At 44.6% G+C, this 16,729-nt stretch overlaps 1 protein-coding gene across 2 annotated transcripts in view; it reads left to right on the forward strand.

Moving 5' to 3' along the window:
- ZFP64 (ZFP64 zinc finger protein) overlaps positions 1-16,508 on the forward strand; it is a 79,699-nt gene extending 63,191 nt beyond the window's left edge. Inside the window, exons 6-9 of one of the 2 annotated variants that reach the window (XM_032606362.1) lie at positions 913-1,062; positions 1,234-1,296; positions 11,530-11,781; positions 14,873-16,133. In XM_032606362.1, the coding sequence (XP_032462253.1) occupies positions 913-1,062; positions 1,234-1,296; positions 11,530-11,781; positions 14,873-15,582 (1,175 nt within the window). In that variant the 3' untranslated portion in view covers positions 15,583-16,133. Of the gene's footprint in view, positions 1-912; positions 1,063-1,233; positions 1,297-11,529; positions 11,782-14,872 lie in introns of both variants that reach the window. The other variant, XM_032606365.1, reaches the window with a different exon arrangement.
- The last annotated feature ends 221 nt before the right edge of the window (positions 16,509-16,729 follow it).

Here is a 16,729-nt window from a genome sequence, read left to right on the forward strand (position 1 = left end):
AAACTTTCAGTTAGTGTTTGCACTTCCCATGGTCTTAAATGGCTTTTACAATATGTTTAAATTGGGATCCAAAAAGGTCCTGATACTACAGACCATCTCAAATCTTTTAGTCTCTGACTTTTCTTTCTCCTCCTCCATCTTTCAAGTTGAAACAGTGGCATTTTGTCCTGGAAAGCAGTGGCACTTGAAGTGTGGTCTGTGACCTGTTACTGAGTTGAGTCAAAATAAATTCAGAAGTGGAGAGTAAGCACTTAAAGACAGCTCGACATCCACCATTCTGTCATATCTAATAATGTTTGGGCTTTTATTGTCTTATTCCACTTTTCTCATAATTTGTCTTTATTTTATAAAAAATACTGGTCTGGGCTTCCCTGGTGGCGCAGTGGTTGAGAGTCCGCCTGCCGATGCAGGGGACACGGGTTCGTGCTCTGGTCCGGGAAGATCCCACATGCCGCGGAGCGGCTGGGCCCGTGAGCCATGGCCGCTGAGCCTGCACGTCCGGAGCCTGTGCTCCGCAATGGGAGAGGCCACAGCAGTGAGGGGCCCGTGTACAGCAAAAAAAAAAAAAAAAATACTGGTCTGACGGATTGGAAATTATTCTATGTACCAGGTCTTCCCCACGTTGTTCGAGAAGCACTGCTGCAAAGTTTTGCAGTCTGGATCTTGGCAGTTGGGTCCCTGTCACGATACTGTGTTCCTTTGTCCCCTGTACTTCCTGGAAATTGGTAAAGAGGAAGAGGATTGTTAAGACCAGAGTGTTCATGGCTTCTAACTTGTGATGTTTGGGGTTTTGTTTTTGTTTTTTTTGTGGTGTGGCGGGGGTGGTAGGTGAAATAAGCCCAAACCTGCTATAAGACTTACTGTGGTGCTCATATTTGAGAAATTAAGTAACACTTATTGTCTCAATTTCAGCTTCAGAACTAGATAAAGATGTTCAAAAACCAACTTGTCCCTCCGCTGATAGCAGTGATACCCAGAAAGCCCCTGTCACAGCTCTTCCCTCTGAGTCAAAGGAACAAACAGCAACCCTTGGGGAGAGGACCTTCAACTGCTGCTATCCAGGTAAGAGCAAACTCGAGGCGCTGAGCCCCTTCTCTGTACGGGGCTCGGTCACAGGAGCTCAGCATCAAGTTCACTCACTGACTCAGCACGTGACTTGCCAGAATTTCAGATTCCTGGTAGCTTTCCTCTTTGAGGTTATTTATATTAAGGGAACCTGTTTTTCTTTTCTAGGTTGCCACTTCAAAACTGTTCATGGCATGAAAGATTTGGACCGCCATCTAAGAATCCACACTGGTAGGTATCCATTCATTTGTTCAAAACTTGAGTGTTGAAAAAACCCGAGGATGTGGATATGAACGAAGTGCTGGGCCTATAGTGGCAAGCAGGACAGAAACAGTCTCTCTGCCTCATGAAACTTAGTCTAGTGGGAGGGTCTGGGACCTAAAAAGTCACGAAGGCAATAATGGTAAGTAACAGGCAAGGGGAAAAGTACCGGGACTGTAGTAGGGGATTTGATCCGGGCTGGTGATGACAGGCTTTTCGGAGGAAGAAACTCTCAAGTTAAACTGTGAGAGATGGCTAAGGGACTTGCTGGGTGGTCCAGTGGTTAAGACCCTGTGCTTCCACTGCAGGGGGCGCAGGTTCGATCCCTGGTCCAGGAATTAGATCCTGCGTGCTGCATGGTGAAAAGAAAAAAGAGAAAAACAGAAAGATGGCTGAGTAACCAGATGAGGAGAAAGGAAGGGTTCCAGGCAGAGGGAACCACGGTGCAAAGGCTTGGAGGGAGCAGAAGCAGGATGGGTGTGAGGTGAAGTTGGGGAGGTGGGTGGAGGCAGGGGAGGGGGACACAGAGGCCCTGTGGCCATAGGAACCTTAGATAAGAGCAGTGAAGTTGCTTCTCGAAGGTGCCTTCAGAGCAGCCAGCTGCTAAGAATACAGAGAAACCATACGTGCTGGAGCAAAGGAATGCGTGATCACGAACCAGGCTCTGCACACTGCGTACGGCCTGTTATCATGTCCATTTGTCTAACTGTTATCTGTGGCTGCTTTGTTACCAATAATGTAACAGTAAGCCCATTACATATTAACAATTTTATGAAAAATAACTTTTCTGGCCCCACAGTGGGGTTATTGAGTAGTTCCTGGAGACTGCGTGTTGCACAAAGCCTAAGATGTATTATACTCTCTGGTTCTTTCCATAAACTTTGCCACCCTCTGGTCTCTAGTGTAGACTCTATAGTAGCCTGTATGAGTTGGGATACTGATGTCTTTGCTCTCAGAGAAACCAAACTAAGTGACTGGAACACAATCAGATTTATTTCTCTCAAGTACAATTTTAAGAAGTAAATAATCCACAGCTGTTGGAATAGCTGGCAGCCTAAACATACAGCTTCGACTCCTGGTCCAAGGCAGCTGCTCTAGAACTCAGTCTCTCAACCAGTGGAAAAAAGAAGCAGGAGGAAGGGCTCACAGCATGCCTCCCCTCAGGTCATGCCCCAGAAGCAGCATCCCCTGTGACTTAGCGGTATGATGAGCGGACTCAGCCGTGGCCACATCAGGCACGAAGGGGGGCTGGAAAATGGCTTCAAGAAGGGCAGCCGTACACCCAGCTAAAACCCTGAAGCTCCATCATTAAGAAGACAGCTTTCTGGACAACCAGTCTCTACTGGAAATGGGCGTCGTGCTATGGAAACTCGAGAACAAAGGGTCAACTTTGCCTGGGAAGGGTGGATCGTGAAAGGCCTCCTAGTGAAGCCTTGAAAGGCAAGGCTGCCAGGATGATGTCGGTGAGAGCATGCAGACTGTGGGAGCCATTTGAACAAAGATGACCCCCCCCTCCTCCCCAGCAGGGTGGCCTGGCTAGGCAACTTCAAAGTGGGTGACTCTGCCCTGAGGATAACTGAGCAATCCTCCATTGGGGCGGTGCTACTGCCATCTAGTGGGTGGGGGCCAGAGGTGCTGCAGAAATCCTGCAATGCACAGGACAGGCCCTACAAGAACTGTCAGGCCCCAATGTCAACAGTACCAGGTGGACCTAGAGAGCTAGGCAGGGGCTGGATTGATGTTTTATTGAGGTGATACAGAGCGTGATGGGGATACAGAAAGTATAAGGCAAGGCCCTGTCCTTGGTGGGGTTCACTGAGTCAGGGATGCATATGTAGGGCAGACCCGTGCTTCTCTGGTAGGTATACACTTGAGCTGCTTCTCTGGATCCAGGGCAATTGCTCTACTTCTCTGAATCTCTTACCCAGTGGAAGGTAGGAGTGGGGCCTGGGGTGCTCACAGCATCTTTCTCTCTGGGCATGACCCAGAAGTAGTATCCCTTGTGACTCATGGAGTAGTGAGGAAGCAGCTAAAGGTTGCATAAAAGCAAAGTATTTCAGTCCTGTGACAGTCCAGGCATGGTGGCCGGGCCCCATGGTTTCAGGGACTCGGGCTCTTCTTTTGTTGCTTTGATATCCCAGTGATGTAGCTCTCATTGGTGTGGTCTGAGATGGCTGACTGCACCTTAAAGGCACATCCTAGAAGTTACACACATCATTTGAGTTGACGCCCATTTGGCCAGAACTTAGTCACATGGCCACTCTTAGCTGTGGAAATGAAGGCCGGGAGCGTGAAATCTTCAATCTGTGTGGCAAGTGCCCAGCTACAAAGAGAAGGTTCTATTACCAAGAAAAAGAACTAATATAGACCAAATGACATCTCTGACGCAGCTGTTAGTGGGAGGCAAGGATGGCAGTATATGTATGGCTCATCACTTAGGGACTTTTGCCAAATGGGTAGAACATTGATTTCCCAGCCACTGTTTGAGATCTCTTACACTTCAAAATTGAAGATCCCCAAAGAGTTTTTTTTTATCGACAGTTACTGCATTAAAAGTTAGAATGAAAGCTTTAAAACATTATTCATTTAAAAATAACAGTAGACGACTTCCCTGATGGTCCAGTGGTTAAGACTCCACACTTCCAGTGCAGGAAGTGTGGGTTCAATCCCTGGTCAGGGAACTAAGATCCCACATGCTGTACCACGTGGCCAAAAAAAAAGTAAATTAAAAAAAATTTTTTTTAAAAACCAGTAAGCTCATTATATATAAACACTTCTATGAAAAGTAACTATTTTCCAAAACTGTGATAAGTGACATTGTATACACATTTGCAAACCTGTCTTAATAGCTGGATTCTCATCCCTCTATTCGAGTATACAGTCTATTGCCATGTGTTCCTTGGAGGATATGAAGAAAATCTGGCCTCTCATATAATATAATTGGAAATGGAGGAGGTTTTTTGTTTTGTTTTGTTTTTTGTTTTTTGTTTTTTTTGCGGTACACGGGTCTCTCACTGTTGTGGCCTCTCCCGTTGCGGAGCACAGCCTCCGGACGCGCAGGCTTAGCGGCCATGGCTCAGCGGGCCCAGCCGCTCCGCGGCATGTGGGATCTTCCCGGACCGGGGCACGAACCCGTGTCCCCTGCATCAAACCCGTGTCCCCTGCATCAAACCCATGTCCCCTGCATCGGCAGGCGGACTCTCAACCACTGCGCCACCAGGGAAGCCCTGGAGGAGTATTTTGATAACCTTTTCAGATAATACTACACCAAAATACAACAAATGATAGTTTGTTAAAGACTAGTTGCTGTATAGAATTTGCAGTCATATCCATAAATTTTTCAAACTGTTAAGTTAAAATCCATTCATTAGTTTGTTTTCCACTTTGAATGGCTCCTACCCAGGCTTGATTTGACAGTCATACACTGGACGTCTGGGAAAATGTAGGTTTTACTAACTTTTATAATTGTTCCAAATGTTGACCCATTTCATTGTAACCATAGGAGAAAATCACATTTAATATTACCAATCTCATCAGAAGTATCTAAGAACTAGGATGCTGCGGGCCCAGGGTAATGGGGATATATGTTCTGAAATCTGAACTTTTCTTTTAGAATCCAAAAGTTAACCTCACAGTATCATCAGTAACGTTCCTTGACACGACAGTCTCACTTAGTTCATATTTTAGAAAACATCTGCCAAATACCAAATCTGAAAATAATCATGGTTTTTTCAGTTCTTTCAGGCCAAAATGGTGCAGCATAAGAAAAGCACCCAGTTTTCAGTGCAATCGTCCCACAAGCGCTTGTTCTCAAGCCAACTAGCATATTTTGGTTTACAGCAGACTTTTTAAAAAATATAATTGACATTTTTAATAGGGAAATTTACCATTCAGATTTCAAATATACTAAATAAGTTAAATATTAAAGTATATGACTTACTAGCAAATATAGGAGGACAAATTTATGGGGGGAGATAGACAGGCAAAAACAATTAGCAAAGACCACAAAGAAGACAGATTAAATATGACTAAAGTTAAAGCTTACAATAAGATACGATTAAGGAGTTAAGACAAGTGTCCGACAAGAAATGTGCAACGTGGGGCAGAGTTCATCTTCAGAACACACAGGATGCCTACAAATCAAAGATCACTCCAACGGAAGAGGATTTGAACAAGCGATCACTTAAGACGTAGAAGTGCCAATATTCACATGAAAATCCCACAAGGAGTAAAGTCCAAAAGAAACGAGTACTGTATTTTCCTCAGTCGGCTAGCTGGAAAGTTCTAAATTAAGACTGTGAGAGGGAAGAGATATGGGAACTTATGTATATGTATAACTGATTCACTTTGTTATAAAGCAGAAACTAACACACCATTGTGAAGCAATGATACTCCAATAAAGATGTAAAAACAAAAAGACTGAATGACAGAGCATCATGTATCACCTGGCACTTAATTCAATCACCACCACACCCTGCCTCCCCACCTTCCAAGTGGGGATGTGCTTATCTTTTTTTTTCCACTTGTATGTGGAATCTTTATTTTATTTTATTTTTTTACATCTTTATTGGAGTATAATTGCTTTACAATGGTGTGTTAGTTTCTGCTTTATAACAAAGTGAATCAGTTATACATATACATGTGTTCCCATATCTCTTCCCTCTTGCATCTCCCTCCCACCCTCCCAGGATGTGCTTATCTTTGGGGAGGAGACTGGGATTAAGGACGGGGGAGCGAGGGGGGACGTTGGAACTGGATAGAGTGCTGAAAGGAGCAGGACTAGTTTCAGAAGAATTGTGTGTGTTCTCTCCAGGCCTCTTGCTGTCTTAGTTATTCTAATAGTTCAAGTCCACTCTTTTGGATTGTCCAGGTAGATTATCCTATGCAAAGAGTGAGTTTTCCTCTCTTTCTACTTGATCTGGAGTGCCTTGGCCGTGGTGCTCTGGGTCAGAGTTGAAGAGTAGTGGTGAAGGTAAACCATCCATATGTTACCCCTTAACTCTAATGAAATGTCTTGATTTTTTTTTTTTTTTCTGGGGGGTGGGGGGCTGTGCTGCACGGCTTATGGGATCTTAGTTCCCTGACCAGGGATTGAACACGGACTCTCGGCAGTGAAAGTACTGAGTCTTAACCACTGGACTGCCAGGGAATTCCCTTATTTTTATTTATTTTTTTAAACACCATTTGTGGTTCGAGTCCTTAGAATTCTCTCGAGATCATTTATCATGTTAAAGAAGATTTTTTTATTCCAAGCCTTCTGAAGTTGGTTTGGGGGCATATTTGGTTTGAGTTTGGGTTTCTTCATCAAGAATGATGATTGAATTTCAAATGTTCTGCACTTAGGATGGTTCTCGGGCGTTTAGCCTCATAAAAGAGAGTGACTTCCAATGTTTGTATTTTTATCCCACTCTATTTCTTCCCTTGGTATTGATATCAGAATTAATCTATCATGAAGTGAGTTGAGGCATTTTTTTCTTTCCCTCTGTGATTAAACAATTGAACACGAAAACACTTTTGCTGGAAAATTGGTTAGAACGCGCCCACAGTACTCTGTTTATGACTTTTTTCCAGAGGCTGGAGAGGGTGTAGGTTAGGCTGTGATGACAGTGTCCATCTCAGTGGCCACTGAAGCCTGCTCTGCTCACCCCTGTGTCCCCAGAGTCAGTGTGAGCTCTGCTCCTTGTGGTCTACTCTCCGGGACCTGGCTGATGGAGAGACCGCTCTGGAATACGCCAGATAAAGGCGTTCTTGACCTTTTTTTTTTTTTTGCGGTACGCGGGCCTCTCACTGTTGTGGCCTCTCCCGTTGCGGAGCACAGGCTCCGGACGCGCAGGCTCAGCGGCTATGGCTCACGGGCCCAGCCACTTCACAGTATGTAGGATCTTCCCGGACCGGGGCACAAACCCGTGTCCCCTGCATCAGCAGGCGGACTCTCAACCACTGTGCCACCAGGGAAGCCCTTGACCTTTTTTCTTGCTGTGGACTCCTGGCAATTTTGTGAAGCTTACGGGACCCTTCGCAGAACAGTATTTTTAAACATAATAAAAGCACATTAAACTATATTTAAGTACAATTGCTGTCAAAGTGTTCATCGTGTGGTATTTTAATACACTAAACCCTCGCTTTTCTGAAGTGTGGTACAGACCAGAAAGGTCACCACCACCTGGGAGCTCGTTAGAAACACAGAATCTTAGTCCCCACCCAGGCCCACTGAATCTGAAACTGCATTTTACTTTGTTTCTGTGAACTCAGCTTGAGAAATGGAGAGATGTTGGTTAAAGGGTACAAACTTGTAGTTATTAGAGGAATGAGTCCTAGGGATCAAATGTACAGCATAGTGACTGTAGTTAACAATTCTGTATTATATACTTGCAAGTTGCTACGAATAGATCTGAAATGTTCTTACCACAAAATGGTAACTGAGGTGATGGAGGTGTTAAGTAACCTTATTATGGTAATCATGATATACATGTATTAAAAATCATCACATCATATACCTTAAACCTACACAATTTCATATATCAATTATATCTCAAAACTGTGAAAAAATCTGCATTTTAATGAGACCTCCTCACCCCCAGATGATTCGCTGGCACAGAAGCACTGAAGCTCTGCAGTTAATTTTCAGATCCAGTGGCTGGTCTACTATCTTAATTGTGAAGTAGTGATGAGCATAAAGGATACTGAGACCTACAGCAAGTAGAATGTAGTCTGAACATGGCTCATGTCTATTAATGGAGATCTCGGGTACCATTATTATGGTTTATTGACTACATCCATAATTGGAGGAAATGCTAAATTCCAGTTAGAGGTAATGGAGATAAAAATTTAATCCTTTCTCATGCAAGGTCTTGGATCCCCTAAATTGTATCCATGAGGCCCAAAATAAGAACCCCTGCTCTGGTTGAGAATACGCCTGCCAATGGAGGGAACACAGGTTTGATCCCTGCTCCAGGAAGATCCCACATGCCGTGGAGCAACTAAGCCCATACGCCACAACTACTGAGCCTGTGCTCTAGAGCCTGTGAGCCACAACTCCTGAGCCCACATGCTGCAACTACTGAAGCCCACACACCTAGAGCCCATGCTCCACAACGAGAGAAGCCACCGCAATGAGAAACCCGCACACTTGCAATGAAGAGTAGCCCCAGCTCACCGCAACTAGAGAAAGCCTGCGCGCAGCAATGAAAACCCAACAGAGCCAAAAATAAATAAATAAATTCATTTAAAAAAAAAAAAAAAGAAAGAAACCCTGCTCTTCACAGGGAATAAAGCAAGCCAATATTTTATAATAACTATAAGTGGAATGTAGCCTTTAAAATTGTGAATCACTATGTTGTACACCTGAAATATAATACTGTATATCAACTATACTTAAATAAAAAAAAAACCCTGATTGGGAATGTTACAGGCCATCTTGGGCAAGAGAAGCGAGTGTAGCCAACCAGACACTGGCTGTTTTTTGTTGTTTGTTTTTGTTTTGTTTTGGCCATACCGAGTGGCTTGGAGGATCTTAGTTCCTGTACCAGGGATCGAACAGGAGTCCTAACCATTGGACCACCAGGGAATTCCCAAGGCACTGGCTCTTAAAAGCATTTGCCTAACAGTAACTCATCCGTTTTGCTCCTCTTCCATTGGGCAGAGCCAGTCACATGTCCAAGCCTGCAGTGATGGGACCATGCAGCATAATTCTGGGAACGACAGTGACTATTTGAACATTAAACAATTTACCTTGGGGTACATCTCTGACATAGCAGTTTTTCTAAATGGTATCGCTCCATTTTCTTTCTTGATTCAGACTGTAATTTTATATCTTCCTGGATGATCACCATTTTATTGAGTCTTCTAAACTGATTGGGGTAAAGGCCTACTTAATAATCATGATTGCGTTTGTCTATTTCTTGTCCACTTTCTCCCTTCCAATGTCTATTAAAATGGTTCTCAGCCAGATACAATTTTGTCCCCCTCCCCCCAGGACATTTGGTAATATCTGAAGACATTTTTGACTCTCAGAACTGGGGAGGAAGGTGCTACTGGCATCTAGTGGAAAGGGTCAGGGATGCTGCTAAACATCTTACGTGCACGGGACAGGGCACAGCAAAGAATCACCTGGCCCCAAATGGTTGTAGTGGTGGGATTGAAAACCCTGGCCTATTGGTACCTTTTCTTTGAGCAAACCTTCCCCTTTTAACAGCCATTTTTTGTTTTTATTGATCCAAGTGCTGTTCATTTCTTCTAGTTTCTTGAGTTGCAAATGGTGCGCTTGCTTTCAGCCTTTTGTTTAAAATGACCTGAAATTCACAGACATTCTTCTGGAAACTGACTAGGCTACGGGCTTTGATACATGGAGCTCCCCCTGTTCATCTCTTGGGAGTTTGTAATTGGATTTTGATTCTTGAGCAAAAGTTGTTTTAAAACATGTCCTACAATTTGCAAGCTTTTCTTTGAAAAACCTTTTGTGAAACTGTGTTAGATTCATAAGTCTGATTCACATCTACTTAGTGAGTTCTGTCTCCTCAGTATAAAATTTTTAGTGGCTTTCACCATGATTTGTTTTGCCTAATATTGATATTTCTGATGTCTTTTAGCATTTTCCTAGAGTATTTTTCTATCCTTTTCTATTTCTCTGCCATTTTTATTTGGGTATCTTAAGAGCATTAAGCTGATTTTTTAAAAATGTAATTGACATTTTTAATAGGAAGTTTAATCCATTTGTTTCTTGTACTAAGTGATGTTTAGTTTGATTTTTACCTCATTTTGTGTTCTGTTGTATCCCTTTTGTTTTTTTTTTTTTTTTGCGCGGTACGCTGGCCTCTCACTGTTGTGGCCTCTCCCATTGCGGAGCACGGGCTCCAGACGCACAGGCTCAGCGGCCATGGCTCACGGGCCCAGCCGCTCTGCGGCATGTGGAATCTTCCCAGACCGGGGCACAAACCCATGTCCCCTGCATCGGCAGGCAGACTGTCAACGACTGCGCCACCAGGGAAGCCCTGTATCCCTTTTTTTTTTTTATGATTGGCTGTCTTCGGTGGTTTGGAAGCAGTACTTTCCATTTCATTACTTAAAGCCCACATCTTATCCACTTACCTTTTTGTTGTTCTGACGTACACGGTTCAAGTGTGATACCCTGCGTCATCTGTCAACTGGCTTTATTTTTTCTTCCCATGGAATGCTAGTTCAAGTACAGGATATAATTTCTGTGGAACTTTGCAGATACTGTTCCCATCTTGCTACCACCCAGTGTTGTCTGAGGAGTTGTGTGCTCATCTGGGCTTTTTTTTTTTTTTTTCTGAAAGCTTTAAGATCTCATCATTCCTAGGCTTCTGACACTGTACCACCATGACTCTAGGTAAGCCATCTTAAGACACATGTCTGGGGAATTCCCTGGAGGTACAGTGGTTAGGATGTGACACTTTCACTGCTGAGGGCCCGGGTTCGATCCCAGGTTGGGGAGCTAAGATCCCGCAAGCTGGGTGGTGTGGCCAAAAAAATTTTTTTAATTAAAAAAAAAAAAAATCCATGTCTGTTTTTAGTGTTGAAATAATTATTTTCTCTAACTTCAGGTTCTTGAGTTAGGCATGTCTTTCTGTTCTGGCTTTCCCCAAGCATTTGGTTATTGGGTAGACTTTTATTTGGATATGATCAGTCTGGAGTGGTTATGTGGCGGCAATGTTCTGGGCTTGGGGTTCTCTGCTCTCCGGGGTACCTCTAGGTACTTGGGGCCTTTAACATTGTTTCTCCAGCCTAAGCGTGCTCACTTCCTAACAGCCTGGGAGGTAGATACCATTGCTGCTTGTGGTTTAGTACAAGCAAGGGAAGGGTCAACCTGACCATTCTCCCTGTGTTTTATCAACTAGTGAGCCAGAAAGCTGTTCTAATACCCTTCCACCTGCCCGCTCTGATCTTGAGTACTTCTATGACCACTCTCGTTTTCCCAAACAAGGTTTGGCCTATGATTTTCTCTCAGTCTGATATTATCTCTGTTCCTCAGGAGCCTTCAAACGTTCTGAGCCATGAGTGAATAGCACACCTACTTGTTGCCCAGTGTGCTAATCTAGACCTCAGCGTCTTCCTATCTCTGGGCATTTGGTGAGAAGGAAGCAGCAGACCCCTATGCTCAGGCTACCACCTTGGTCACATCTCTCTGCAGTCATCTTGGTAGAGAAAACCCTTAAAACCTTGACTTTTCTTATGTGTTTGAAGGAGACAAACCCCACAAGTGTGAGTTCTGTGACAAGTGCTTCAGCCGGAAGGACAACCTGACTATGCACATGCGGTGCCACACCAGCGTGAAGCCCCACAAGTGTCACCTGTGTGACTACGCTGCCGTGGACAGCAGCAGCCTCAAGAAGCACCTGCGGATACATTCCGACGAGCGGCCGTACAAGTGCCAGCTCTGCCCCTACGCCAGCCGCAACTCCAGCCAGCTCACCGTACACCTCCGGTCCCACACAGGTACGTCCCACGCCTCGAAACCTCGGTGCCTCCCTTGTTCTCTAATTCCTTAGCGTTCATTTAGTTAAAGCACAAGCAACTTAAATGACTTCAGGGTGTAAGTAAAGAAGTTTGGAACTTCTCTGTTGATGGTGAAGTTTGTGGTTTCTTCTACCGGGACAACAGCTTTCAGTAAAACATGGAAGTCTGACATCTGGGTTCTCTAACTTGACTACGTAGAATACCACTGGGGATGATAATCCAATTCAGCAGTCAGGAAGCAAAGGATGTATCTCAATAAAAGTCTGATGTATAAACTAGGTGTTTCTGTCATTTAACTTAAACTCTGATTGCGTGGCTTAATTCAGAAACGTGTAGCAAAATCACCTGAATGTAACTGCAAGTCACAAACTTCTAGATCTAGAAGTTAGGCTTTGCAGAAAAGCTTTTCCTTCCCTTCTTTGTGAGACCCTGTTGAAATAAAAAGATAGAACCAACCCACCCCACATGGCACAGAAAAATGGGCATTGGGAGGCTCATAAGGAGAGTCGTAAAATGAGAATTTCCAGTGAATTCATGGAAAATGGCAAGCAGACAGGCATATACTGACATCTAAAATTGAGTAAAGAGCACTGTGTCCCAGCAGACAAATGGGAGGTAGCTATAGTGTTGGGAGCCAATCTTTCCAGCCAATTTCTGTCTGCGTTGAGCATTCTGGACTTGGAACTGGTATGTAGGCTGCAAAGGCCAGAGTTCAGAGGAGAAGCTGAAGCCTATTAGCAAAATGGTTTAAACTATCCAGTAACAGGTAAAACCCATGACACCTATGTCTAATCCTTAAACCAGTCTACTCTTCCTAACTGTAAAATGTCAACTATGGATTATCTCATCATCTGCAGAAAATGAGTGGTATGAAATGTGCCAAATCTAACAAATAACAAATTCTGGAGATAACAGAGTACTTGGGTAACTTACAAGAATTTTTCAGTTTTCTTTGGTATCTACCCACCGGCAGAAATGTTGCATCCAAGAAGAGTTTTATGAGCAAAGGTAGTCAGAAAAAAGAGGTATGAATTGAAACTAGGGTTGCTGGCTATAAAGTTAAACTTCCCAGAGACCAGGAAAAAAGTTGGAGAACTAATGATAAGAAGATAGAAGTCTGGTTTCTGACTAGGTCTAGGAAGAAAAGAGAAGTGAGAAAATCAAATGAGAAAAATTTTTCAATTCTCGGGGGCATGAGAGATGAAAGGGCTTACAAGATGCCACACAGGACAAAGGGAATGGCTGGAGAGATCCATACCTAGAAAGACTTTTCAGTAATATTGGCTTCTTGGAGATAGTGGAACAGTGCCCACAAAATTAAGAAATGATTTGGTATGTAGACTTCTTTACCCAGCCAAACTATCTCAAGTGTGAACGTAGACTAGACAACAATGCACAAGGACTTGAGACTTCACTCACAGCCACCAGGCTAGTGGAAGTTACTGGAAGATAAACTCTAGCAAAACAAGGGAGGAAACAAAATTTGGCATGAGATATTTGATATGTGAAGATCTGAATGAAGCTGACTGGGGTTGTAATAAAGGGAAATATCAGGATGATACTTATATGGAAAGTTAAGAGGAAATTCAGCAAATCAGAAACTCAAAATCCCTAAGAAATTCCTTGTAAAATGTTACATAATTAAGAGACTGGATGGCTTTTAAGATGGTGGTGAGATTCTTTTTTCCCTCAATGCACAAGCCAAGAAGCAGGATAAAATGTGACCCCCAAGTGAGCATGTAAGAAAAGAGAATCAAGGGAAGGGCAAGATAGGGGTATGGGATTAAGAGATACAGACTACTATGTATAAAATAAGCAACAAGGATGTACTGTCCAGCATGAGGAAATATAGCCATTATTTTGTAGTAACTTTAAATGGAGTATAATCTATAAAAATATTGAATCACTATGTTGTATACTTGACCCTAAGATAATATTGTAAATCAAAATACTTCAATGTAAAAAGAGAATCGAGGTGAACTTGATACTAGCCACACGATCAACTGGCCCAGGTGGAAGTGGACGTTTATCCACTATAAGGAAGTGGACGTAATCCCAGTGCAGAATTTGGCTCAGATGAACGTCACATACCCAGTCATAATATACATTACCTGTGGTTTGTGTCTAAAGTTTAAAGCAACTAGTTAAAGCATGGGAATTAAGTCAGAATGCAAACCGAACTTAAATGTAAAAATAAAGCTATTTCTCAAGCAGGGAGAAGGTAGTGTGACAAAGAGAAAGGAATCCTTAAACCTCTCAAGCTGATGGACTAATGGACTAAAAGTTGAAGCTGTTACTCATTTTAGAAAGTAAGGCTAGAAGAGTCAAAATCACAACCAACAATGCAGGAGAAGTTTGGGGAAAGGATGGTTATGTGGGATAAGTAAGAATCTCATCTTTTCATACAGTCAGCTGACAATGATATTTAAAGTAACAACCTCCAAAAGAACTAAACCCTTAGCAGTGCCTCTAGGGAGTGCAGAGGAGGCTATGGCATTTCATGATTTGTCTTCTCCTGCTGCCATATTCATGAGTTAATTTTATAAATAAAATTCATTCTGCCATTGTGAAACTACAAAACTTTAATAATACAAGCCAGTTAACTGATGTAAAAATACAGGTCAAACACTAAAGTGAGCACATTTATAAGTCTTAACTTGATTTGGAACAGTTGTGTGTAACATAAACCACACCTCTTCCTTCCCTGTCCAAATTTGGGATGTCAAGTTAAGTGAGTTTAGATGTGAAACGGAAGTGTCCTGAAGAGTGTGGACTTGGATGCCATGATGCCTGGATTCAAATCCCTGCTGTTTGGCCATGGTCAAATAACTTGACCTCTCTGAGCCTCCATTACCCCATCTATTAAAATGGGGGTAGTAGTACCCACACGTGGGATTGTCGTGAGGATTAAGCGAGTTAATATACGTGGTAAGTGGTGGTGTTACGAGGTGACAAGTCATTGGAGTTCAAAGACCCAGCTACCTCTCTGCGGCCAGGTGTTCTGAGGTGTGTTTGGGGGGAGTTCTGTGTTGCCTGCCTGCTCTAATGGAAACACACCTTCCGTTGCTAGGGGACACCCCCTTCCAGTGCTGGCTCTGTAGCGCCAAGTTCAAAATCAGCTCGGACTTGAAAAGGCACATGATCGTGCACTCGGGGGAGAAGCCTTTCAAGTGCGAGTTCTGTGACGTCCGCTGCACCATGAAGGCGAACCTCAAGTCGCACATCCGCATTAAGCACACCTTCAAGTGCCTGCACTGCGCCTTCCAGGGCCGGGACCGGGCCGACCTCCTGGAGCACAGCCGGCTCCACCAGGCCGACCACCCCGAGAAGTGCCCCGAGTGCAGCTACTCCTGTTCCAGCGCCGCCGCCCTGCGCGTGCACAGCCGGGTCCACTGCAAGGACCGCCCCTTCAAGTGCGACTTCTGCAGCTTCGACACCAAGCGGCCCAGCAGCCTGGCCAAGCACATCGACAAGGTGCACAGGGACGAGGCCAAAACAGAGAACCGGGCCCCGCCGGGCAGGGAGGGGCCCCGAGAGAGCGGTGGGCAGCACGTGGCCCAGATAGTGACCCAGCGGGCCTTCCGCTGCGAGACCTGCGGCGCCTCCTTTGTCAGGGGCGACTCTCTGCGGTGCCACAAGAAGCAGCACAGTGACCACAGTGAGAACAAGAGCTCGGGCTTGGTCACCTTCCCGCCCGAGAGCAGTGCCTCGGGGCAGCTGGGCACCCTGGTCTCCGTGGGGCAGCTCGAGACGTCCCTGGAGCCCAGCCAGTGCCTCTAGTTCCGCCGGAGAGGGTGGGCAGCCGTCCGGAATGCCAGACACGTGCCCCTGCCCGGCCCTCTGCACTCAGGCCTTCGAGCCAGACTTGAGTCACCAGCTGAGGGGACACCTGCTCCAGCGAGGCCGTGGCCCCAGTCACCGTGGCCTGAGGGCAGGCAGGCGCCAAGGCAACGCTGTGGAGACCCTCCCCCATCCGTGTCCCTGTCTTCCCTCCAAGAATCGTCTAAGCAGGTTGTCTCGGTTCCAAGGTGGGGGGCGTCCATCGAGCACTGCTCCCTCCAATAGGGATAGTTTCTTCGCAGTGGATTCCAGTTCTAGAACCAGTCCATCTCCGATGGTATTATGAAACTAATTAGACCACATGGAAAAACTAATACTACGCTCATCTGTAGAGCGGGAAAGGTGAAGGTGATGGTGGGGTACCTGGAGGGTCTGGGGTGGCCGGAAAAGTTCTATTTCTTAACCTGGGTGGTGGTTTATGAGTATTCGCCTAATACGTTTTTTGTGTGGTTCCTTTTATCTGTTGTCTTATAATAAAAAGGCAAGCTCATCTGTAGAATGGTGTAAGAGGGGCACTCCATTTTTATGGTCTTCCATAGACAGGTTATGGTGTGGGGTTCTGTGGTGCTGCCCCGGCCCCGTAGTAATTTCTCTGTAAATGCGCGTAGGAGATCTGTGTCTTAGTGCTGTAGTGAAGCGAAATGCAGTTTGATCTGTAGGTGGCGCCAAAGATCAAGCTGACGCTAGCTCAGCCTGTAATTGTGTGTGTTGTGAAATTCAACCTTGGCCTACTTGGGTTCATAAAAAGAGATGAGGGGCCCAGTGGGTCCTGGGCTTGGTTCTGGGACATATGATGCGTGGGAAAGCCTGAGACTAGTGTCTTCATCACAGTAAGCCCTTGGTGTTTGCTGAACCAACAAACGAGAAACCCCAAACCTCTTGTAAATGGACATTTCACTTGACGAAACTTAGGAGGCCATGGAATGCCGGTGGATATATAATTTATCCAAAGTTGCTTTGTTCTTTTCTTCAAATACAGTCTTTGTTTAATACAAATTCTTGTGTGCCCTCATCAAGCTAAACATCTGTGCTTTTAAAACATTGAATAGATCCATTGTTTTTGATACACTAGAAACAAGGATGTGAA

Source organism: Phocoena sinus, chromosome 15 (genome assembly GCF_008692025.1).
Source record: "Phocoena sinus isolate mPhoSin1 chromosome 15, mPhoSin1.pri, whole genome shotgun sequence".
NCBI classification, from domain to species: Eukaryota; Metazoa; Chordata; class Mammalia; order Artiodactyla; family Phocoenidae; genus Phocoena; species Phocoena sinus.